This window comes from Tupaia chinensis, unplaced genomic scaffold (assembly GCF_000334495.1).
Source record: "Tupaia chinensis unplaced genomic scaffold, TupChi_1.0 Scaffold139457_1, whole genome shotgun sequence".
Classification (NCBI taxonomy): Eukaryota; Metazoa; Chordata; class Mammalia; order Scandentia; family Tupaiidae; genus Tupaia; species Tupaia belangeri.
In genome coordinates, this window is record NW_006199342.1 from 1207983 (window position 1) to 1234875 (window position 26893).

A 26893-nucleotide genomic window follows, 5' to 3' on the forward strand; every position below is an offset into this window, starting at 1 on the left:
AGATAAAATTAGATATTTTACTATATATATATATATATACATATATATATATGTATATATATATATACATTTTTTTTTTGGAGAGGTTTTTGTTATCGGCGCATGCTCTCACCAGAAAGACAGACAGAGACAGAGAGCAGAAAGCGAGAAATCACCCCCCAGGGGGGATGGCCACACCACAATCCCATCTCCTCCATTCTCCTCTCGGGATCTTGGGCACACACGCACACATGCCCGGCATGAGTTTAAACCACCAGGTCTGGGATTCGAACTACGGTTGACTACATGGGAGTTCAGTGACATAGCCATTATGCCATCTGCTGGTCCCATGTTTTTGAAATAAGAGATTTAAACATTTTTAAAAGTGGTTAAGGAAAAATGAAATAAAATATTTCTTCCTTAAAGTTTTCCCCATTTTATGGTTTAAAACTCTTAAATTGTATGAATGTCTTGAAATTAAGATAATTTAATATTTATTTATGACTTTCTATATTTTAAAATTTTAGATGGTTGGATAATGGTGGATGTGGCAATGTTTAAGTATGTAGATCTTTTCTAAGGTAGTATGACAAATAACTAGATTGTCTAAGTGTTCTGAGCACTGATATTAATATAACATTTATACTGGTGAGGGCAGTATAGTGCCCTCTGCAGACCGACATATGGTGTTAACCTTGTGTTAAAATCTGCTCTCTCGGGTAAGATGATATAGGCTCAGACATCCAGCGTGTGTAAGCAAGTCCTGTGGGTTAATGCATGGCTCATGTGTGACATTGATCAGATGGTCTAAAACCTGGAATAGCCATCGTCCTTTAGGAAGGAAGGTCACCTCTCAGCACCATTAACATCAGGAGGTTTCTAAGAGAGCAGTTTCATGTTTTTTATACCAGTCATCCCCTTTGTGTCTTGGAGTCGGTCTCCAATTACCTTTATGGATCTGTAAAAGTGCACTCTTTTCTGGAGCTGCTGCTGTATTTGTTTCAGGATTGACCGTATAATTACAAACTCTCCTTCCAGAAGAGAGCAAGGATCGAAGATCCCACGAACTTGTTTTAAATAGCTAACATTTCTGTCAGGCTTGAAATTTTACTTAAATCCAAGGCTACTGAAATTATTTTATGTGATAGTTAGAAAGTAAAGTCCTGATTAAATGGCACAAACCTGAATTTAATATCTGGTAAGGGCTAAGGGGACAGATCGAGGAACCTTGGACAAGTTGCCACGCCTCCCTCTGTTGCAGGCATGACCAGGTTCTGTAAAGGAAGAACTCTGCCACCAGCATGTTCTGCGTTAGCTGGGCGTCCTTGTGCCTCATGAGCTCTGCTGATAGGACATTTTAAACTCCCCAGGATGGAGGTGGTTTTATTTAGTGCCTGGTTAGTGCTACAAAACTCTCACACTTTTCCCTTCTCTTTCCTTTTCCCTCCTACAGATGAACACAATGACGTGCAAAAGAAAACCTTTACCAAATGGATAAATGCTCGATTTTCAAAGGTAACTAAGACTTTTAAAAGCTTTTCCATGATTCGAAGGCTTCATTCTGATTGTGAAGTCTTGTTGGAAGTGTAGTACATTTTCTACGTGACATATGACTAACAGTAATATTCTGAATATGCAGCTACATTTATTCTGCCTTTATTTTCTTCTGAAATATGTTTAAATGGAAAGTCTGGTGAGAACAGTCCATGCGCTGCCTTTTATTTGTACCCAGCGTTCTTCAGATAGTTAAGCCAACAGTTGGTTGCTTTTGATTCTGTGAACCCTGGGTACGTTTGGGAAATGAATCTATCATTGGAGAAATGTTCTCTTCGCTTAGCTAATAAGAAGATGATTTCATTTTGCTTGGTTAAACCAAATTGTTATTATTCAGGCAGCCTCTCTACCCTGTGCAAAAAATATTTGGGACTTTTCTTTCTTGCGGTGTGGCTAATAACATTTTTCTACTCTGTGGGTTCTTTTTTTGTGTTTTGTCAAGTTTTTCTCCCAAAGATCTGTTCTTTCTCAGTGTTTCTAACCACTTAGAACATAGTCAGTGCTTTGATCAATATTTTTCTTATGGAGAGAGCATGCTGAAGAGAGGATTTGGCAGTGCTGTTTTAAAATTTGTTGTAATATGATGTCTGTTGGTTATTGAAGTTGGAATGTTGTCCACTAAGTCTGAGGTGGGAGATTTTTTTTTTTTTTTTGGAGTTCTACTCTTTTTTTTTTTTATTATCATCATCATAATCTTCTTTATATTACATTGGATTACATATAACTTTACAGTGTATTACATTGTTTTTCCAAAAGGGAATGCCATGCATGTCCGTCAGTACAGAGACATTAATCTCCCCACTTCAACATTCAATATCTTTTCTATGTTTTCCCCAATCGTTATTTTTATTATTCTAATTACTTTTTAAAACAGTCAATTGCTATTTCTCATTTTGCTTGTAAAAATACTTTACCCATCATGAAATACTTCTCAGACCAATCCAGTTGAGAATACTATATATGTCATCATCAACAGTTAATAAGCCCTATCTGTTTCTCACTAACGTCCTGCCTCTCTATTGTTCACTTGCTATCTTTCTCTATCTTCTCTTCACTTACCCCATTCCACACTGTCCTATTCTCATTAAGTACCTTCACTGTTTTTATGTCCTCCGATTTTTTGCTCTCTATTATAGAGTGCGGATAGTCGGTATATATTGAGTGGATACATACAATATCTTTCTTTCATAGCCTGGCTTACTTCACTCAGCAATAGATCCTCCATATCTGACCATTTTCTATCAAATTCCAGGGTCTTGTTATTTTTTATGGCTGAGTAGTATTCCATAGAGTATATATACCACACTTTTCCAATCCATTCATCAGTTTGTGGACATTTAGGTGTGTTCCACGTCTTTGCAATTGTGAATAATGCTGCAATAAACATTGATGTGCAAGCACTTTTCTGACTGAGCGTTCTCCTGTCTTTTGGGTAAATACCCAGAAGTGGGATTGCTGGTTCAAATGGTAGTTCTATTTGTAGATCTTTGAGGAACCTCCATATTGTTCTCCATAGTGGTTGAACTAGTTTACATTCGAGGTGGGAGATTTTTGAGAGGTTCTGTAAATGATAAATGAATGGATTCTGACGAATGGACTCCAGGACTCTGAAACAGCAGGACGAAAAATAAAGGTTTCTCAGAGAAACACCATTATAGTCTTAAACGGTATGGAAGCTATCTTAATTTAGTTATATTTTTTTTTAAATTAACACGAAAGTTGTAAAGGTCAAGAAAATAAACAGATATTTCCTTAATGGAAAGAATGAGGGTTTTTACCGTTATTTTGAGTAGCAGCACAGTTTAAAAACCACTCTGCATTCACATATTTATTGTTGAGTATCTGATTGCATTGCTTCTTGATTTGACACATTTTTGCTTATGTGCTTTTGTCATAGGGCATGTGTGCTTGCCAGCGAGAGTAAGATAGTGAGAGTGACAGTGAGAAATTACCCCCACCCCAAGGGAAGACATTCTTGCCACAATCCTTTCTCCTCCATTCTCCTCTCAGGATTTTGGGCATGCATGTTCATATGTCTGGCATGAGTTTCAAGCCACTGAGATCAGGACTGAAACTGTGATTGGCCATGTGGTAGTCCAGCTCCTTAGCCTCCATGCCACCTGCTGACCTCTGTTAAGAAATATTTTATCTTGCCTCTGAGAATGTAAGGAATGTAAAAGCTGACTTTGACAGAAGAGTTAAGAATACAAAGAATAAGAATATAGAAGGGCTTGTGTAATTGGTGATTTTATGTTTAGGGTTATTCCAATGCAGGTGTAAATGCTTTCTGGTAAACTTGGAATTGTTTTATCCTAGAGGCATAGGTAGCATATGTGAATTTTGGACTTGACGTTATTAAAATCTTCTGAGCTTTCTATCTGAATGTGACCATACTCTGGGCAATGTAGTTTTAGCAACATTGAGAGTCTGAGTATGAGATGTTTTATCCCAGTGTTCTCATGAGTGCTCACATGGGTCAGATCTTCTATCCTGGGTATTACTGAGGATAGCACAGTCAATTTCCATATAGAGCAAGTGAAGCAGACTTAATTTTTAGCAGCTTAATTTAGTCATTAGGGAAGAATTGCCTTAGAACTAATTTTGAAGATCATCTTGAAAGCATTCTAGTCTTGGTAGACCTAAGTTTGGGGAACAATTGCTACTGGGTGAGTTACTTCTGGACTTACTAATGAAAATGGAGAGAACTAGACAGTGTAACAGGATGTGGAAGGGGCATTGTAGAAAAATAGAAAAAAATAAATGACATTTCTCAATATTTATGGTGGGTCTTTGACACCTTTAAAAAAAATCTTAATAGGGCCTAACAGGTGGCCTGGTGGTTAAGGCTCTCTACTCCCACATGGCCAACAGTAGTTCAAGTCCTGGACCTGGTGGCTTGCTTGCTTACTTTTCCTTTCTCTCTCTCTCTCACTGTCTTTCTCTAGTCAAATTAAAAAAAAGAAATAGGGGCCAGCAGATGGTGTAGCCATTATGCCACTAAACTCTCACATGGCCGACTGCTGTTTGAGTCCTGGACCTTGTGGCTTGAAACTCATCCTGGGCACACGTGTGTGTGTGCTCAAAATCGTGGGAGGAGAATGGAGAAGGGATTGCGGCATGGCCATCCTCCCTGGGAGGTGATTTCTCACTTTCCTTCTCACTGTCTCTGTCTCTCTCTTTCTGGTGAGCACATGCACCTTAAGGCAAAAACCTCTAAAAACATAAATAAAATTATATAAATTATTTTAAAAAGCCTTAATAACACAAAATCCAGTAATATCAGAATAATTTATTAAGTGAACTTTAAATGTGTGTACTTTATAATGTACATGTTATTTTATAATGTAAATGGGAGTTTTAAATCCGAAGTAAATTATTTGCCTCAGGATGCTTGTAATTCTTGTTAAGACAGAAGGAATGACCTCATAATTTTTATCATTTTTAGTACAAGTTGTAGTTAAGTAAACTAACACAGAAGCTAAATGGTTGTTTTCTTTAGAGAAGAAACATCAAAGTGGGGTGGCCTAGAAAAATGTTCCTTTCAGAGTGTATCTAAGTTAAAAATCTAAGTCTAACACGTCTTGGTCTTTTGGCTAAGAGTGAGTGTAGAAATCAAATTCTAGAAGGAATTTAAGAAATGATGAGTATTCGGATATAATGAGGTGAAGGGTGTATGACAGTGACACTAAATTTGATCTACTTTTCGGCTTACTTCACCCTGGCTGTCTTAAGTCCCTAAATGGGTCCAGTCTCACACTGGTGGTCTTAGAAGAGGGGAGAACTCGTGTCAAGACTGAAAGATTTTCAGACTCTCATTTAGCTTAACTCTCACTGAGCTGGGAGAAGGTCATCTAGTTATGCTCTGCATAACCATGTTTCAGTCAAAAACAGGTCACAGATATGATGGCGGTTCTATAAGATTATAATAAGCTATGCTGTCTAACTTTGCTGTAATAAGCTATCATCTAGGTTTGAGGAAGTACACTCCAATGTTTGCACAATGACAAAATCACCTAATGATGGATTTTCCCAATGTGTCCCCTTTAACAGGCGATGCATGACTCTTTTGTGCAGGGTGTCACTAGGCTATCTAGCACAAGGGAAACAATCCCACTGGGGGAATAATAGATTTTGCTTCATTTCTTTTTTAGCCATGTCCTTGGTATATTATGGTGAACTTCAAAATAGAAATTATTCAGTGGGTCCACTGCTTCTCTGAAGTGTTGATCCCTCTGCAGAATCATAGGGCACCTAGGCTGAGAAATCCAGATAGACACTGAAGACAGCTTCTGCCATTTAGGAATTTGTTTGAAAGCAGACATTTTCCTGGACACTTCCCTCATTGCCCTTCCGCATTCAAAGTCTCAGTCTAACACCAGATCTTATTAATTCCAGTACCTATCTATGTTCAAAATTGTCTACTTCATGTTAGAAAAAATTGTGAAAGACTTTAAAATGGGCTAAAAAGATTAGAGGGAGTCCTGTCCAACTCAGCCACCAGACTTTTATTTTATTCTTTCTGAGCTATATTGTAACTCTGTAATTCTAGATAATGATGCAAATAATACATAAAAATGCAAATTTTGTTGGAATTGATTATTGTCCCTTACATAGACCAGGTTTTACATCTATTGTAAATTTCTTTCACTTCCCTTTTTCTGCATGTAAACATGTGGTTCTTGGCGTCTCTTTTGAACTGATTGTACCCCCTTACTTGTTCCCTCATTAATAAGTTAAATAAAGTCTTTGATACATGGTAATACTACATTGTCTGAGAGTTATGACTTTACATTTTTTGAAAATTACTTAATAGAAACTGTATATGTTTAAGGTATACAGTGTGATATTTAGATCATGCTTGGCTTTTACCACCCTGAATAGTTGCTTCTCAAGCTACTCCTAATTTCCTTTCACTTTACTTTCACTCCTTCATTTTGATCCAGCCACACTGTCTGTGTCCACATCAGTGGCCCTTCCATGGCCTCTTCACCTGCTGCTTCCTCTGTCTTTTCCGACCAACTCCTATTCTTCCTTCTTGCCTGAGGGCCAATGTCATTTCTTCAAGGATACCTTTTCTGAGTACCTAGACTAGGGTAGATACACAAGAGAGCTGTGTGTCTTCCATTCTATTCTTGAAGCACTTATCATAATTGTAATTTAAATAATTGCCCATCTCTTCTCCTAAATAGCAGTAAGTTCCATGGGTGCAGGGACTGTCTATTTTGTCATTGGTACAATATTTGACATTTGTAGGCACCCATCACTATTTATAGTCTTAGTAAGTTAAAAAAAGTGACAGTGACAAACAAATATTCAATATGCCTAATATTAATTTAATGTACCTACAAGCTGGTAGGAGATGGCTGTATTGGAGAGAAATAGGAGTAGAGTATGGAACTGAGTGTGGAATTGCATAAACTGTGTTATTTCATGCATATGAACACAAGACTTCAGGACTTTTGCTACATTTATTCACAAAAATAAACAAATCCAGTTACGTAAACTTTTCCGATTTACCTTATTTCTTGCAGTTGTGCTGTCACAATAGTTAAAGAATCATTTTGAGTTAATGCACACTGTTCTTTTATTTACTCAATACAGTTCTTCATGTGGGATCCACCTCCTAAATTTACAGTACATAAAAATGGCAATTTAATACTCAAAACCAGCTCAATTCACTTCTTGAATGGGTTTGAGAATATTGACTAATATGAGCCTAAAACCATCTTTTGATTGTTAATTATAAATGGATATACAATACCCAAGCTAGCACTCACTATAAACATATAGTCTTATTGTTGTAAATCTTTTTTACTGTCATAAAAAAGATGTGCTCTGGGGACCAGCAGTTAGCGTCATGGCTATGTCGCTGAACTCCCATGTAGTCAACCACGGTTTGCATCCCGGATCTGGTGGCTTAAACTCACGCCAGGTGCATGTGGGTGCGGGCCCAAGATCCTGAGAGGAGAATGGAGGAGAAGGGATTGCGGCATGGCCATCCCCCCTGGGGGGGGCTTTCTCGCTTTCTGTCTCTCTGTCTCTGTCTTTCTGGCAAGTGCATGTGCCCTATAGTGAAAACCTCTCAAAAAAAACAAAAACAAAAACAAACAAACAAAAAAGATGTGCTCTGGGGTCCTGAGAAATCACACAGTGTACAGTTAATTTTGGTTCTTGGATATTGACAAGTTATAAAGAACTCAGAAGAAAATGATTATCTAAAGGGGCTAAGAGTTGAAAATCAAGCACTTATTCCTAGATATGTCACTCATTTACTTTTTTACCTCAGGCAGATTATCAGCCATTTTTTTTCCAGTTCATTTCTTTACCCATAAAAATACACTTGATCGTCATTGCCTGTCACATATTGTCAAAAAATACCGAGGTATTGCTGTGGAGCAGGTAGATTATAATTATATAGGCATGTTAAATAAAATCCTAACAGGTACCCTTAATTTGTGATAATCCCTGGTCATGCCACACATGTATCTCGAAACAGAAATGGAAAAGACATTCACTCATTAAGCTCACTTTATTCCGTTGTATGGATGTAAAACTTGAGTGTTTCATTTCCTCTTATTTTCGTAGGCTCTCTTTGATAGGGGCTGGTCTCCCAAGGGAGGTAGCGAAGGCCTCGTTGCTCTGCTGTTGGGAAATTTGTTCTGACTTTTAGCCTGCATTCTCCTTGGCCGTCATTCAGAGCTGCTCATCTGGCACAGCTAAGAGCATACAAATTGCAGAAGCTCTTTTATCAAAGTTTGGTGAGGCGATTCTCAAAGGAGGTTTAACAACTAAAGGTTAGGTAGAGAATATGCAAACTTAAGAATGCTAACTTTAGTTTGGGCAGATTGTTAGCTTTTGCTTTTTCTGAGACAAAGATGAGTCAAGTGTTTCTATAAGTCACAGTTCCAAATATGAAGTTCGGATTGACGCAATGTCAGAGAGGAAATCTGTAAAGCATATCTTCTGGGTTCCAATATGAAGAGTTATTCAGACACACCCCTTTGGGAGACATTGTGATTTTGCTTCTAGTGTCCTATTGTTTTCTGCTTTTACAAACATAGGCATGAAAAGTGGAAGAAGTGGAAGGAGATTTGTTGAAGGGGCACAATAAAAGCAGCCCCAACTCTTCTCCCACTTGTAGCTATTCAATGCTCTTTTTAGTGTAGTGAAGGAGACTATATCAGCTTCCTGATGTGATGATAAATGGTTTATTGTAGAGGTTTGAGCTTAAAGAGTTACACATTGGGTCTACATTTGTTTTATTTCGTATGTATGTATATGGCAACTTAACTAATTGTTTTAGGAGCCATACCTATTCAAGTGGTTCCTTAAAAAGAAACTTTAGTTTATGTCTATTCAGTAGTACCTCTAAAAAGCAAACAATAAAACGCACTTGATATTATTAAACACCAGCTCCTAGGTATGTTTCAGATATACATATATTAAGTTTTTTTGTTGTTTGTTTTGGTTTTGTTCAATTTAATTTTTTATTTGGTTTTATCTCAAAACTATACTTGCAAAATGAGTTTCATCTAGCTGGAGTCAAAAACAATGATTAATTTAAACATTTTTTTTTTCTCTTGAGAGATTTTTGCTATAGAGTGTGTGTGTTTGCTGGAGAAACAGAGACAGAAAGTGAGAGATCATCCCCCAGGGGAAATGCCAATGTTATAAACCCTTCTCTTCCATTCTCCTCTTGGGGTTTTGGGCTCACACACTCATGCATCCAGTATGAGTTTTAAGCCGACAGGTCTAGGACTTGAACTGCAGTCAAATATGGGGGAGTCTAGTGATGTAACAATTATGCCATCTGCTAGTCCCAGTAGATGGTTTTGATTGAGCTTGTTGATGTTTGTAATCATAAAACAAATTCAGTAATATCTGTTGAGTGTTTGTAAGTGATGATCAATTTGGGATTGATCTGCTGAGAGGAAATGACTTTTCACCTTTAACCTAGGAAAAGGGTGAGCCGAGACACCCATGGGTGCTTGCCCATTCAGCCCCATGTGATCTTATCACCTCTAGCTTCACAGATGGGCTCTGATGGCTCAGGAATGGGTAGGCCTAAGCTGGTGTGATCAGTGATCTCTACAGGGAGAACTGGGGGTTAGGAAGTGGTGCAACCTGAACTTGGGAAAGGTCCTGGGCTCAGATGCCAGGATCTCCTTGAGCATGTGGGACATGTGCTCCTGTGATCTAGGCTGAGTCTGGGGATGGATTGTGGCGTGACCACCCTTAGGGCCTTGCCTCTCTGTCCCTTCCTTGTAATAAATAAATAAGTTAATCAAGAAAAGGGAAGAATGAGAACTGATGAAGAGATTATGGTTTGAGGGGGAAGAAGCTCTTCTACATATAGAACAAAGAGACCCTGGACTCATTTTCACTGTACTGGCCCAGGAAGCTTAGAGCTCCAATGGCTAGTAGGAGCCATCCATCAACTGTCAAGGGAGTCAGACTTAGGGGGAAGCTGACAACTTATTTTTGTTGTTATTGTTTATAGGGGAAATAAGAAATCCTGCCAGCAACAACAACAACAAAAAACATTTGTAACAATAAAGATTACAGAGAAAACACAACTTATTGAGCCTGTACAGCAGAGTAAGTACATGCAGGCAGTTGGCTAAAGTCTACGAAGTCAGGGCAGATTTTTTTTTTTTTAACACAAATAATACAGTAAAGTGGAATTAGAAACAATAAACACTTATCTTCTTGAGAGATAAATGGGATACACCTTATGATGGTCTTCTGTCCACCTCTGAGTAATTTCCATGTTTACTTTACCTTCTAAAACTGGAGATCAGACTTAACTACTTCCTCACCAAGTTTGGCCTGTCATGTTTTTAAGGAGATACTCTAAAGGGAAAGAAAGAGTAGGGTACCTGCCTCTCCTTTATTATTTAATTTAATTTAATTTAGGGCATGTGCACTTGCCAGAGAGATAGAAAGTAAGAAATCACTCCTCCCCCGCTCCAGGGGCAATAACCATGCTGTAATCCCTTCTTCTCATTCTCCTCTTTGGATTTTGGGCATGCACTCACAAGCGCCCAGCATGAGTTTTAAGCCGCTCAGTCCAGGACTTGAACTGCGGTAGACTATGTGGGACTCTAGTCACATAACCATTACGCCATCTGGTGGTTCCACCTTTCCTTTATGAAATAAAGAAAATCCCATTTTATTTACCTTTACACTGTCATTATTGATGCCATTGCTAGTGGCCCCATGGAAAACCTTTTTCTTCTAATTTTTATAAAGCAAAAATTGGGGAACTTTTTTTTCAACAGAGAACTTTACATTCTTTTGTCTGTTAAATGTTTCTTCCCTTTGCCCCTCCCACCCACTCTTTATAGTCTCTAGTATCTACACTTGTCTTCAGATCTGTCCGTTTTTGCCATAGAGTGTAGTCATTTGGTATATCCTGAGTGGGGAGATACAGTGTGTATCTTTTAAGGTCTGACTCACCTTGATTAACATTAAGTCTTCTATATTCATCCATTTTGAATCAAATATTAGGGTCTCATTGCTTCTTATGCCTGAGTAATATTCCATAGTATACATGTGCTACAGATGTTCAACTCAGTCCTAAGTTTTTGAACACTTAGGTTGATTCATGTCTTAGCAATTGTGAATAATGATGCAATAAATGTGGGTGTGCAAGTTTCTTTCCAACTGAGTATTTTCCTGTGTATTGGGTAAATACTAAGAAATGTGATAACTGGGTTATATGTAAGTTCTATTTATAGGTTTTTGAGGAACCTCCATTTTGTTTTCCATGGAGATTATACTAATTTACATTCCCACCAACAGTGTAAGAGAGCTCCCACTTTTGAAGAACTGTGTTCTTGAAACATATCCATTGCTTTTCCAGTTGTGAGTATATGGGATAAGATGTGTTGTTTATTGAGTTTGTCCATAGTCCTTGCCTACTATGCATATAGAATTGGAGTTTATACAGCCTCTAGATCTTGCCTGGCTATTAGTCCTTGGAGTATGTGAATAGTCCCTGTTACTTTGTACAGTTTTGGCAGGACCAAGCAGTTTCCTAAGTTCCCCTTACTGTGCTCACCATTTTGGGTAGTGAGGTTTTCATTTACATCTATTAGGATTTTGAGTGCCTTGACATCAAGAACTTTGCCAGCCTTAGCTTTTCAGTCTAGCACAGTAGACAGAGTAGACTCTGGCTAGTCTTCTGAATGGAAAATGCAAATCCCAATTCTACTTCTGCCTTGTTTATTATTGGTACAAATAATTATTTCACTCTTCTAAGAATTCAAGCTCTATTTCCCAAATTTTACTTTAAAAAATGTATATGTTACAGGATGTGTGTGCTTGCTGGGGGGAGAGAGAGAAGGAAAGTGAGAAAGCATTCCCTAAGGGGGATGGTCACACCACAGTAATTTCTGCTAAATTCTCCTCTTGAAATTTTGAGCAAAGGAATCAGTATGGTTGGTGCTGGCATTCAGGCAAGACATCATAGGGGTTTGGGCTTGAGCTAGGGCTAGAGTTGGGCATGTGATGGTGAGAAGTGGTCACACTTGGAATGTGATTTTGGAGATAAGAGGACAGGGGTTGTGGATGAGTTAGAGATGGGGAGTGAGAGAAAGGGTAAGAATAAGGACTGACACCTTTGTTTTTGATACGAGCAAATAATATGATTCTGCTATTCTAGAAGGTAGGATTTTGCTTGAGCCAGATGATTGTGCCATGGTAAAATGCACCATAGCACTCTGCCAGGTAGCCCCACATGGGAGGGTTGCTGGTTCATATCCAGAGACTGTGCATATAGCAGACATATTTTTGCTCATGATTCAGGACTGGCTAAAGGCTAGGGTGGATGTTGGTGTCAAGACCCTGTTTGGGGTGTTGTTCCTCTCTCCCTCTCTTGTACATAGAAGGAAATAACTAAACTTTAAAAAGGTAGGATTGGGCCAGCACCTGGGAGATTAGGGTACTGGTTCTCCCATGGCTGTGTGGTTTGAGTCCCGGACCTGGCGGCTTAAAAAGCATGCTGGACACCTGTGCATGCATGCCCCAAATCCTAAGAAGAGAATGGAGGAGAAGGGATTGCAGTGTGGCCATCCCCCTGGGGGGTGCGGAGAGAGTGATTTCTCTCTCTCTGTCTGTCTCTGGCGAGTGCACATGCCCTATAGAAAAAAAAAAAAACTTAAAAAAAAGAAGGATTTTGCAGTTAGTCATATTCGTTAGTCTCTCTCTCTCTCTCTCTCTCTCTCTCTCTGTGTGTGTGTGTGTGTGTGTATGTATGTGTGAGGCCTTATCAAAATTTACCAATTCCTCAAGGGACTCCCTGTTGACTAAGCCTGTATTTCTCCTATGTGTGAAATACGCTCTCTGCAGAGATTGCTAATCAGTCACCCTGTGACCTACTATGTCTATAGAAAAGAGTCACTTGTCTTGCACAATGTTTTAGGAAATACTAGTGTCAGGAGATTATGCATATAAATTCAGATATCTAGTTTTTGGAAACAAACAAAGAAAACAAAAAAATCCCTAAAGTTCTTTCAGCAGTGAGTCTGAATTCCCACATGGCCACCTGAAGCTGGATCAGAACACTCACTCCAACTTCAGCCTTTCAAGCCAGCTGACTCTCCAGGTATTACGAGAGCCCATCATGTTTGCTTCACTCTACTGTCACACATGCAGGTGTACCCCTTCTCTCCAACAGACCCCCAGCTCCTCCCTCATGCATTGTGACGACAGTTTGCTTCTGTGCTCTGACCCTTTAAATCAGCAGTGGGAGTGTTCCAGTTGAAAGGGTTTGTGTTGGCTCCTTTTCTCAAAATGGTGGGGTTAGAACTCTTATTAGTAGTCAAAGAAGTAATGGGAGAAAGGGGATGGGAGTTGGGGACAGCCAAAGCCGATCACATCAGGACGGAAGCATCTCTCATCTGGACTCGTATCATGTTGCCTTTTATGTATTTTTAAAGTGAAATGTGACCCAAGGCTTATTTGCCCTCCAAGTTCAAGATTGTTCATTGTGTTTATTGGAAAACTGTGGAAACCCTCTCTTATGAATAGGGAGGGTGACCTGAACTTGGCATTTTTTGCAGGGCCAGGCACAAAGGAGGTATTCACCAAATATTTGTCCAATGGGATTATTAAACTGTATTCTCTCTATCGGAGAAGTCTCTGCAAATAAGTCTTTGCAAAGATTTAAAGGTCTAAATAAGAGGTTAACTGTCAGATTGGATCTGTTTTTGTTTTTAGTCAGAGATGACTTCTGACATTTCCAAATTGCTTCTGAGGGTGGATCCCATGTTTAGAGGCTGTGATACCAAAGCACCAGACATGCTTTAAAGTGATGTGCTAGAAAAAAATAGACTTCAGTCTTCAATGTATTTAAATGTGCTCTCATCAAGCAATGTTAAATATATTCTCCCTTCCCCTAGAATATGCTTTCCTGTGTGTTACAGTTGTGTGTCCTTCTCATTTTAGTGACATTTAGCAGAGATGTTGAGAACATGGATTTGGAAATGGATTTTGTAGCATCAGATCCTGGATCTGCCTCTCACTAGATATGTCACCTCTGTGTCTCAGTTTCCTCGCCTGTAAAATGGGATGATGGTGGCATTTACCTTAAAATGCTACCACAAAGAAATAAATAATACATGTAAATAATGCATCAAAATCTCTGTAAATCTCTTAGAAAATTTCTGATTCATAATAAGTGCTTCCTATTGTTATATCTAAGAATATTTCGTGTTTCTGGTTTTTTTTTTTCTTTTCTTTTTTAAAAATTATTTTCCTGCACTTACCAGGAACAGACAGAGAAAAAAAGAGAGAATGAGAAAGCATCCACCCCACCCCCAACAGGGCATGGTGATGCTGCAATCCCTTCTTCTCCATTTCTCTATCCTACAGATTTTGGGGTGTGCATGCATACGTGCTCATAGTGTTTCTTATTTCTGGAGCTGGGATTTGAACTGTATTTGGCCATATTCCAGCTCCCTGAACCACAAGGCTACCAGGCCACCCTCATTTCAGTTTTCTACTGCCTGTTTTTGTATGGCCCATGAGCTAAGAATAGTTTTTACATTTTTAAGGTGGTTACAAATAATTAGAGGGAAATAATATTTTGTGACATGGAAATGATGTGAAGTTTGAACATTAGCATCCATAGGCAATGTTTCATTGAAATATCATCATTCCAATGGGATCATTTATGTATTATCTGTGACTGCTTTCATGTTAATAACAATTGGTTTTGAATGGGATATGTCCCAGGGTATTGTATTAGTAAATTTTAGACTTACGGATTGTTCTCTATTAATTAATACATACATTTCCTCATGTCAGAGTCTACCATTAGCTTCCTGCTTGGGATGAAGAAGTCTTTATTGTCTTATTTCATCAGTCCTTTCAGATAGTGTTGAAATTTAATGGCATTTTAATGCCAGTAGAAAGCATTAACATTATGCTTGTTAACATCAACCGTTTGTCAAACGTCTGCCATCTTAGTTTTTTCTTTTTTCTTTAAGTCCATGCCCCTACCCCCCATAATATGTGTGTGCTCCCCATAAAGAGACACAGAGAGACATTCAGAGAAAAAGTGAGAAATCACCTCCTGAGGGGGTGGTCATGCCTAAATCCCTTCTCCTCCATTCTCCTCCTGGGATTTTAGGCATGCATGCACACATGCCCACTTGGCGTGATTTTCAGTTCACTGGGTCTGGGACTCAAATTGTGGTTGGCCAAGTGAGAATCTAGTACCTTAACCTCTATGCCATCTGCTGGCCCCTTACGTCTCTTTATAAGCCCACCTCAATTAGGCCTCCACCCTAATCACTTTAATAACTCCCCAAGGCCCAACCATTCAACACCTTGAAGGTATTATGTTTACTTTTAGTACCTTCATGACCAAATCTCAACACATGACTTTTGGGGGGACATAAACCATAGCAGTATAAGTTTTTTTAAAGTGGAAAATGAGTAAAATGAAATAATTATTGGTTATAAATTATCTTTACTACTGTTAGAAACCAGGACTCTTAATTTCTATGGACATTTCATATTAGAAGGGAATAATTTGATACAAGATAATAATACAACATTTATTGCATAGTGCTTTATACTTTTTAGAAAATTTCTATATAACTTTATAGTACTTTAGTTTAGAACGAGGTTAGCCAGGGAGTTAATCATCAAATTGGGTTTAAAAATGAGGCATCCTGATTTTCTGTGCAGTAATGGCCTTGACAACCCAGGCAAGGATTTCCAAACTTAGAGTGAATGGAGTGAGGTATTTCTGGCATGAGACACTAAAGTATCTAATAACATCAGTTTGAGTTGATGCTATTTATCCATCAGGGACAAGAGATAGGAATTCTGTAATAGAAGCTGTACTAGTCAAAATACCATACTGGCTCAGTTCACCTTTGCACTCAGGTATCTTATACTCATTTATGTTTTTAATGCATCTCTTTATCATTCTGTTCTTAGGAATGTATACTGTACTTAGGGCAGATTAATGTTAATCACAGCTTTATTTTATCCATTTCTAAGAAATGATGCTATGTATAGCTGTCACATCAAATGTGCATTATGGGCTGGAAATTTTCTGTATTTGTACTTGTTCTTTCTATACAAGGCAAACTTGGGTAGTCTGCAGACCATACAGATTTTCTTTTTTTTTCTTACTAGAGGCCTCGTCTCAGCGAGACAGAGAGAAGGAGAGAGAGGGAGAGGAGAAATCACCTCCCATGGGGAATGATCATGTTGCAATCTCTTCTCTTTCATCTTTCCTTTCCTTTGGGATTTTAGGCATGCAGTACAGGTGCCAGATGTGTTTCTCAAGCTGCCAGGTCTGGGACTCAAACTGCATGGTCAGCCATGTGGGATCTGGCTGCATTAATCACCAGGCCATGGAGCTGGCCCATCGGAAATTTTTTAATTGGCAAAAATGAAATCTCTCATTGATTTACAGGGACATACAGAATTACTGCTGCTGTAGTAACCCATTCTTTATGTTTTGTGTTACAGAGTGGGAAACCACCCATCAATGATATGTTCACAGACCTCAAAGATGGAAGGAAGTTATTGGATCTTCTAGAAGGCCTCACAGGAACATCACTGGTGAGAGATGTCATGTTTGAGAATGAGGCCAAGGAACTGTCTCTAGTCATTACTGATCCTTGAAAACTCACTATGGGTATTTAGAACATAAGGACTGAAACAGGGACATTTAAAAAAATGTTTTAACTAATGCTTTGATAGAGCAATGTGTAGGCTTTCTTATGGGCTCGCTTTCTTTTTAAAAATAATTTATTCAATTTTTTCTATTTTTATTATTTTAAAATTTGCTGTAGGGCGTGTGTGCTCATCAGAGAGACAGAGAAAGAGAAGGAAAGTGAGAGAGCAAGTTGCCAGGTCTGGGACATGAACTACATTGGCTATGTGTTTATCCAGCACCCTAACCACCACACTGCCTATTGGCCCGAGGGCTCTATGTTCACCAGAGATAAAATTGGTTGTATTGAGTCACTCCAGACAGAGAATTACAGAAAAGGATGGATTCGCAAAGAGGGTGTAATTTTTTGAGTAGCAGAGAGCATAGAGACAAATATATTTAAAAACAAATATTAAAAAAAAATAGTTGTTAAGAACAATGGCGTCTAATTTTGTTCAGGATCTTAGTATTATCCAGCCCTGTTACTTCATGTGTAAGGTGGTCCACACTCACGTGGAAAAAACTTTCAATGAAGAAGTGCAGACATTAACACTAGAGGTAGAATTGCTCTAACAGCTTAGAGAGGTGCGCTCTCGAATATATGTTCTTTTTCTGCCTAAGCGTAGGGGGGATATGCTCTCCTTTGTCCTCTCCTATTGGGAGGCTGATCCCTCTCTCAGATAAGATTCCCTGATTAGTATGTAGCCATTAAAAAGAATGAAATTCTGTCATTTGAGACCTTGTAGACAAGCCTGAAGGACATGGTGTGAACTGAACTAAGCTTGACACAGAAAGAAAAATTCCATATGGCTCACCCTCACATGTGGAAAGGAACAAAGATGACCTCAGAGAACTGAAGAGTGGAGGGGCCAGCAAGTGGCATAGTGCTTGAGAACACTGGACTCCCATGGCTGACCGTGGTTCAAGTCCTCAACTTAGCAGCTTGCTTTCTCACTCTCCCTTTCTTTCTGTCTCCCTCTGGTCAAAATTGAAGAGTAATGCTAGTAAATAAAATTAAAAATAAATAAATATTTAAACAAAATTTAAAAGTAGAATAATAATTATTGGACAATAGGAAGGATAGACTAGGAAGGGTGGGACAAGGGGAGAAACAGAGTAGTTATGCAGGAGGAATAAGTTCTAGCCTTGTATAGCACAGTAGGGTAACATCTGATAGTAACTTAGTATATTCTTCAGATTAGCTGGATACCCACATAGCCAAAAGAGGATTTTGACTATTCCCGGTACAAAGTAATAACAAGTGTTGGAGATGATGTTAATGCTGATTACCCTGGTTTGATCATGACACAGTGGACACCTATGCTAAACAAATCCACCTCTATCTCACAAATGCAGTGTCCATTGACAAATGTGTGTCCAAAAAGGGGGAGAGAGTCCCTGGCTAGTGAGATAGAAAGCAGCTGCCCAAGTTTCCTTTCCCCAGCTGGCAAATCTCCCCGGTCCAGTGGGCTCTTGACTCGGCACCCAGAATCTGGGATGGCACCTCCACATCCCTCCTGCTCTGTTCACGTCTGTGCAGTATAAAAGAGACACAGCTGCTAAATCGTTCTGCATCCAGACCAATTTGGATCAAAGAAAGTGTTGTTCTTAGCCCAAACTTGCCTGGGCATTGGAATCAAGGACACTCTTCTAAAATTTCCCAAACCAGATCATACCCTAGATCCTGTCAGTCACAATCTTCGAGGGTGTGGTAGGACAGCTGGGACATAGGCATTGGTTTTGAAGTTCCAGGAGATTCCAGTGTGCAGACAGGTTAGGGAACCAGTGTCTGAAGATGTTGTTAGTTGGGGAGTGTATGCCGTAAACCCCAGCCTCCAACATGCTGGCCTGGGAAGATGTCAGCCAAAACTGACTGGGATCTGCTATTTCGTGTATGTCTCTGTGTCCTTGATGCCAGGGTGGTCGGTCAGGTGTGTAGAGGGTACAGTCGGTCTCATTTGCTTGTGTATTTTATTTTCCAGCCAAAGGAACGTGGTTCCACAAGGGTGCACGCCTTAAACAATGTCAACAGAGTGCTGCAGGTTTTACATCAGAACAATGTAAGCTCGTAACATGAATTTGTGGGTTCTGGGCTATTCTCACTTTTATTTATTGTGCACCCAGCCACTGGCATGAAACACTTTTCTTATGAGAAGTACTGGACCTTTTCTATGAGTGACGAAAACCAGCAGTCATGTACTTTTCAGACGGCTTTATTGATCTATTGTGTAAATAATACATTTTTGAGTTTGGGTTTACCAGATTCTCTAAAATCAAATTTCTCTTATCCTTCACCTATATTATTATCCAAATGTGCTAAAATCAAAACTTGGAAGCTTCTCTGAAGTTGTCTTAAAAGTTATTTTTCCATTGTACTAGGTGGAATTAGTGAATATAGGAGGCACTGACATCGTAGATGGAAATCACAAACTGACTCTGGGATTACTTTGGAGCATCATTTTGCACTGGCAGGTAGGGAAATTTCCAATCACTTTTTAATAAACATTGAAAATGCATCGTTTGTGTGTTCATTTTCTAGGGCTGCCATAACAAACTGCCACAAACTGCTTGGCTTAAGCCACAGCAATTTATTGTTTCACAGTTCTGGAGGCTGGAAGTCCAAGATTAAGATGTCAGCAGGATTGATGCCTTCTGAAAGCTTTGAGGGAGAATCGGTTCTTCCCTGTCTCCTAGCTTTTCGGGGTTTGTCTGTAGTCTACGGGTTTTCCTATCCTGGGGCAGTGTAACTCTAGTTTTCATGTGACATCCTCCCTGAGGGGGCATCTGTTTGCAAATTTCCCTTATTAGTAACCCAGTCATACTGGATTAAGATTCACCTCACTCCTGTATGTGCCTATCTTAACAAGCTACCTCTGCAATGCCTCTATTTCTATATAAGGCCTTGTTCTGAAGTACTGATGGTTGGGACTTCAGCATATGAATTTGGGGGAAACACAATTCAACTCATAACAGTTTGGAATAAAAGAAGCTGATAAACTGCCTTATTTTCCTGGCATTGGAAGAAAGTATCTACTTTGCATATAATAAATTTTAAAAATAGTATCTTCAGGGACCAGCAGTTAGTGTAATTGCTATGTTGCTGGACTCCCATATAGTCGTCTGCGGATCTAGTCCTGGACCCAGTGGCTTAAACTCATGCCGAGTGTGTGTGCGTGCGTGCCCAAAATCCCGAGAAGAGAATGGAAGAGAAGGGATTGTGGCGTGGCCATCCCCCCTGGGGGGGTGATTTCTTGCTTTCTGTCTCTCTTTCTTTCTGGCAAGTGCATGCGCCCTATAGCAAAAACCTCTCTAAAAAATAATAATAATAATAATATTTTCATACTTTTGAAATAATAATTTCAGACTTTTAAAAAAGTGAAAAAAATAGTTGCAATAAATCCTGAATACCTTCATTTAGACCCCAAATGTTAATAATTGTCTATGTTTCTTTTGCGTTCTCTCTTTCTACCTAAAGACTTCATTGTATTTTCTAGAAACATGGCATTCTCCTAAAAACAAGGAATTATCTTACATAAGCACAATATAGTATTAATATAGTAACATGTTTGACATTAATATTTATGCTAATATTAATGATTTGATAATATAATTACATATAAAAGAATAATGTATAATTATAATGAAGGAAATAGCATTGAAATAAAACAATCATATAATCTATAGATCTTTTGAAAATTTGTTACTCCAATAGTATTTTTTATAGCAAAGAAAATGTAAACTTATGCATTACATTCTTTTGTCATGTATATTTAGACTTCTTTAATCTGTAGCAGTTTCTGAGTCTTTATATTTCATGATATTGATGTTTTTGAAGAATACTGGCCATTTTGTTTTTAAATTTTTGAGATATTTTTGCTATAGGGCATGTGCATTCACTGGAGAGACAGAGAGAGACAGACAGAAAGCCCAAAACCACTCCCAAGGTGGGGGCGGAGGATGGCCACACCACAATCCCTTCTCCTCCATTCTCTTTTTGGGATCTTGGGCACGCACGCACATGAACCTGGTGTGAGTTTTAAGCTGTCAGGTCTGGAACTTGAACCATGGTTGACTATGTGAGAGTCCAGTGATGTAACCATTAGGCCATCTCTAGCCAGTTTTTTCTTTAATAGAATGTCCCTCTGTGTGGACTTGGCTCATGTTTCCTCAGGATCTGATTCAGGTTCATTTTTTCTCAGGGATGCTACAAAAGTGACACTGAGTCCTTCTCAGGGCACCTGTCAAGAGCAGCACTACCCATTGGCTCTATCTTGGCAGTGTTACTTTTTTTGGTGAAGGTGTATTTATCAGTTTCTCCATAGTACAGTTGCTACTTTTTATTATTAATAAATATCCTGTGGGTATATACATTGAGATTGTATAAAATATTCAGTTATTATCTAACTCGTATCCATTATTTTTACCAAGGTCAGTCATTAGGATACTTGACAAATAGTGAGTTTCTAATTCTCTCATTCCTTCTACATTTTTTTAGTTGGCTTTTTACTTGTAAAGAAGATCCGTTTCTTGTCTCTTTATTGCCATTATCTTTGTCTCCCTATCTATCTACCTATGTTTATCTGTCTGTCTATTCGTTCATTCATATGCTAGTGTAGACATGGATTTTTACATTGGTTTACAATCTTTTACATTATTATTCATTTGATGCTTAAGTTGTCCTAGGTTTGGCCATTGTTAGTGTTAGTCCCTTAAGTTGGCTCCTGTGTTCTTTTAATATGTTCACATCATTCTCTGAGCCCTTTTTATTAACATACATACTACTTTAAAATACGAATATAAAATGTTAGTTCTAGAGTATAATTGTTACGGCCATCAGAAAGGGTACTTCTTTTTTTCTAGATTTTGTAGTCAGTGAAAAGTTTTTCCTTTCTTCTTCACTTTTGTAGGAAATAAAAATTAGATTTTCTGAAATGGTCTTTGGAAATGTACAGTATTAAAATATGGTTTTTCTTATGATGGTGAAGTTATGTTCATTGTAACCAAATGTAGTACAAATCTTGTTGAAGATACAGAAAATAACAGTAATGTAAAAAAGTGAGATAAAACCTCTAAATCCTACTACCCCCAAAATAATCACTGTTAAAATTTATTTTTCTACTGTTGAATAGAAAAATTTGAAATAAAATGAATGCCAATTACCTGATCCATAATAGTTAATTAGTGTAATATTTCTTTTTAAAGGAATTGATTCAAGTAACTGAAATAATTTATAGGTAGGCATGTTTTTTCTTACGTAGGTAAAAGATGTCATGAAGGATATCATGTCAGACCTGCAGCAGACAAACAGTGAGAAGATCCTTCTGAGCTGGGTACGCCAGACCACCAGGCCGTACAGCCAAGTCAATGTCCTCAACTTCACCACCAGCTGGACAGATGGACTTGCCTTCAATGCCGTTCTCCACCGACATAAGTGAGACATCACTCTATTGGAAATGGACTACACACCCTGGTCTCTCCTCTCTGTCCATCCCCTGCTTCTACTCCCTAAAGCCCCTTCCCCACTATCACTACTCTCTTGTCTGTAGATGCTCCACTGAAACATTAAGAAAGCAATATCATGGAAGAAAATCATTCCTCATCTTTACCTTCACAGGACATAAATATCACAGTGCAAAGTCCATGGTTTCTCCTGCATATTTATGTTAAAAAATGCAAAATAAGGAACCAGCAGATGGCGTAATGGTTACATTGCTGGACTCTCACATAGTCAACCACTGTTTGAGTCCTGGACCCACCAACTTGAAACTCACCCTGGGTGAATGTGTGTGTGTGTACCCAAAATCCCAAGAGGAAAATGGAGGAGAAGGGATTGTGGCATGGCCATCCCCTCTGGGGGATGATTTCTTACTTTCTGTCTCTCTTCTCTTTGTGTCCTTCTGGTGAGCGCACATGGCTTACAGCAAAAATTTCTCTCTCTCAGAAGTAAAAAGGGGACCAACTTATGGCATAATGGTTGTCACTGGACTCCCACATAGTCAACCACAGTTCGAGTCCCAGACCCAGCTGCTTAAACTCATGCCGGGCATGTGTGCGTGCATGCCCAAGATCCTGAGAGGAGAAGGGATTGTAGTGTGACCATTCCCCCGGGGGATGATTACTTGCTTTCTGTCTCTCTCTGTCTTTCTGTTGAGCACACATGCCCTAATAGCAAATACCTCTCCATAAATAAATAAATAAATAAATAAGGGGCCAACAGATGGCATAGAGGTTACGTTTCTAGACTGCCACATGATCGACCATGATTTGAGCCCTGGACCCAGTGGCTTGAAACTCACACCGGGCACATGTGTGTGCACATGCCCAAGATCCCAGGAGGAGAATGGAGAAGGGATTGTGGTGTGGCCATACCCCCTGGAGGGTGATTTCTCACCCTTCCCTCTCATTGTCTCTGTCTTATCTCTTTCTGGCAAGTGCAAGGGCCCTGAGGCAAACCTCTCAAAACAAAACAAAACAAAAACACAAAATAATTTACATAGTTCAATCCCATTCATTCAGCACTAACTAGAAATGTATCCAAAAAATTGTTTCAACTTTTATTCTCATACCATGAAGGCAGTGCAGTCTCAATTAAAAATAGCCAAATGATTTTTTGTTTGTTTGTTTGTTTGTTTAGGTTTTTACCATAGGACGTATGTGCTTGCTGGAAAGAGAGAGAGAGAGACAGTAAAAGGGAAAGTGAGAAATCATAACCCTGGGGGATGGCCACATTGCAATTCCCTCTCCATTTTCCTCCTGGGATTTTGAGCACACACACACATACACACACACACACACATACACACACACCCACACACACACACAGGCACCTGGTCCAGGACTTCAACAGTGGTTAGCCAGGTGGGATTCCAGTGCCTTAGCCACTATACCACCTGATTATTATTATTATTTTTTTTTTTACGAAACATTCTAATGGTATAAAAGGTCCAAGAATAGCCAGTATACTACTCTGGGCAAAGAAGCAGGCTGTAATACTTCCTCAAAATAAACGAAAACTATGATGCTGTATTAAGATTGTAATTTCTCTGCAAGATTGTAGTACAATAAATAAATGCACTAATATAATATTTAGTTGAACCATAAGAAATTGCCAGTACTTGACTGGTTCTGATAGTTTGGAAGTTTTATATGGTTCGATTGTCAGAATCAAGAGCCCCAAATCACTCCATTTTATAGGAAAACTTGATATACAACTGAGTTGATACTGAAGATTAATTGATGGTAGGGGACATTATCATTACCCATATGCAAGTAAGTTCATTGACCCCTTACCTCACCATACATCACCAAAATAAATTCTACATGGATCCAGGATTTGTATGCCAAAGACAATTATGTCATCTTGTTATTGTAAATGATTAATTATTAATTTTTTCAGTTTCATTTTTCTGTATATTCTTTGCTGGAACATAAAAATGCTGTATGGGGCCAGCAGGTGGCATAGTGGGTAAGTGCTAGAGTCCTACATGGTCCACTGTAGTTCAAGTCCCAGACCCGGTGTGGGTGTGTGTGTGTGTGTGTGTGTGTGTGTGTGTGTGTGAGAATGGAGAAGCAAGGATTTGGGGCTGGTCACTTTCCGTGGGTGGTGATTTCTCACTCTCCCTCTCACCATCTTTCTTTGTCTCTCTGGCAATCGCATGTGCCCTATGGCAAAATTAAAAAATGTGGTAACCTTTTCTACATCTTCTACCTGGAAACCTATTAAATTCTTAAACATTTTATTAAGTTTGTCTATATAGATTGTGGGTTTTTCTGTTTATTTTTGGTAGAGGGGATTTTATTATAGTGTTCCTGAATTACATTATGATGGCTAGCTAGTTTTTTTCCTTCCTTCTTCAGTTTTGTTCTTCATTGTACTTTGTCCTTCAATATAATGTTGATTTGAATTGGTGATAATAAGTAGAATGTTTTGTTCTTGATAACAAAGGGAGTGCTTTTAATGTTTTACCATAAGAACGTTTGCTGGTGCTTTTTTGACACACTTTTAAATACGGTTTAGCGAACACCCTTTCTCCTCCAGTCTTCTCTCACTTCTTTGTCAGTTTAAGGAGGTTACCCTCCCTTCTTATTAGGTTGGTGCAAAAGCAATTGAGATTGTGAACCATGAATTTTAAATTACTATAACTAGGCTCGAACACATCTTTATCAATCAAAATAGGAGCCATTACAATCAACACATTTTTGACAATGAGAAATAAGTTTGTTTATTCCTGTAGCATGGACGTCTGTGCTTTGGAATTCCACAAACTCTTTGGAAAGCATCTTCTGCATCCTGCTGGTTATACAAGTGTTTTCTCTGTAAAAACTTGTCAAGATGCTGGGACCAGCAGTTAGTGTAATGGCTATGTCACTGGACTCCCACATAGTTGACTGCGGTTCGAGTCCCGGACCTAGTGGCTTAAACTCACGCCAGGCGCATGTGCGTGTGTGCCCAAGATCCCGAGAGGATAATGGAAAAGAAGGGATTGTGGCGTGGCCATCCCCCCTGGGGGGTGATTTCTCGCTTTCTGTCTCTCTGTCTGTCTCTGTCTGTCTGATGAGCACACACGCCCTATAGCAAAAACCTCTCAAAACAAACAAACAGAAAAACTTGTCAAGATGCTAAAAGAAAGGTCAAGTGAATATGGGAAATAAGGCAAAACTTCATAGCCTAAGTTATTCAACTTTGGGAGTGTTGGTTGTGTGATGTGCGATTGGCATTGCTTTGCAGAATCAGGCCCCTTCTGCTGACTAATGCTAGCTGTAGGTGCTAGCTGTAGGTGTTGTGACTTTTGGTGCAGCGCATCTATTTGCTGAGCGTACTTGTCAGATGTAATGGTTTCACTGGGATTCAGAAAGCTGTATTGATCAGATCCCACCAGACAGCACGACACCCTTTTTCTGGTGCAAGTTTGGCTTTGGAAAGTGCTTTGGAGCTTCTTCTCGGTCCAACCACTGAGCTGGTTGTCAAATAAAATCCACTTTTCATCACCTGTCACATTCTGATTGAGAGAGAGTTTGTTGTTGTTGCATAGAATAAGAGAAGATGACACATCAAAAACTGACTTTTTAAAAATTTTTGGTCACCTCATGAGACACCCACTTACTGAGCTCTTTTACCTTTCCAATTTGCTTTAAATGCCAAATGACCACAGAATGGTTAACACTGAGTTCTTTGGCAACTTCTCATGTAGTTGGAAGAGGATCAGCTAAGATGATCGCTCTAAATTGGTCATTGCAACTTCCTATGGCTGCCACTGTGCTCCTCATCTGCAAGGCTCTCGTCTGTGAAACTTCTCGAACCACCACTGCAATGTACATTCGTTAGAGTTTCTGGGCCAAATGTGCTGTTGATGTTGTGAATTGTCTCCGGTGATTTACGACCTATTTTGAAATTGAGTGAAAAAAATCACTTGATTGTGATTTTTGTGTAACACAATTTCTATAGTCTAAAATACAGATAAAATAAATAGCAAGTAGTAAGTCATTAGGAAAATAACATAAAGCAAGAAATGTGCATTAACATGATATATAACATATCACATTCTTAAGAATGTATCCAATATCAAATGGCAAATTTCAACAATGCACAATTGTAATTACTTTTGCACCAACCTAATAGTTGTTTAAGAGATTTTATCAATGGACTGTTGAATTTTGGTTAATAAATTTTTCATTTATTAGTTAATTGATAAAACAATTTTATTTGGAGCACAGAGAATAAAACAGGGAAAAATTCCTGCCTTCTTGGAGCTTATTTTCCAACAGAAGGAGATAGACAATAATAAAAAAAAATGAAAATGTAAGTTTTACAGTATATATAAGTGGTAAACATGCTGAAGAAAAATACATCAGGCGAGAGGGGAGGCCATTGGCCACAGTGGCTTGAGTGGCTGGAGTAATACGAGGTGAACTCAGCCAGGAAAATGAGAGAGAGAAGGGAAGGATCAAATCCCAGAGGGCGGGCGAGTCCAATATGCAAGAACAGGCAGAGCACAAGGAGAATGATTAACATTTGAGTCTGTCAAAGCAACAGTAGTATATTGGGTCCTTGGAAAAGTCATGATGTATTTTCCTATGCAAAAATGCATCATGACTTTTTCAGTGACCCAAAACAATTTGTGAGTTTAAAAGAAAATCAAGATAGAGAAGAGATACTAGACAGGAGCATGGAAAGGGGTG

At 38.9% G+C, this 26893-nt stretch overlaps 1 protein-coding gene across 1 annotated transcript in view; it reads left to right on the plus strand.

Annotated features, from left to right (window-relative positions):
• UTRN (utrophin) overlaps positions 1-26893 on the plus strand; it is a 645934-nt gene that overhangs the window by 144251 nt on the left and 474790 nt on the right. Inside the window, exons 3-7 of the mRNA XM_006161924.3 lie at positions 1433-1494; positions 16528-16620; positions 18697-18774; positions 19094-19186; positions 21973-22145. Of these exons, the coding sequence (XP_006161986.1) occupies positions 1433-1494; positions 16528-16620; positions 18697-18774; positions 19094-19186; positions 21973-22145 (499 nt within the window). The remainder of the gene's footprint in view (positions 1-1432; positions 1495-16527; positions 16621-18696; positions 18775-19093; positions 19187-21972; positions 22146-26893) is intronic.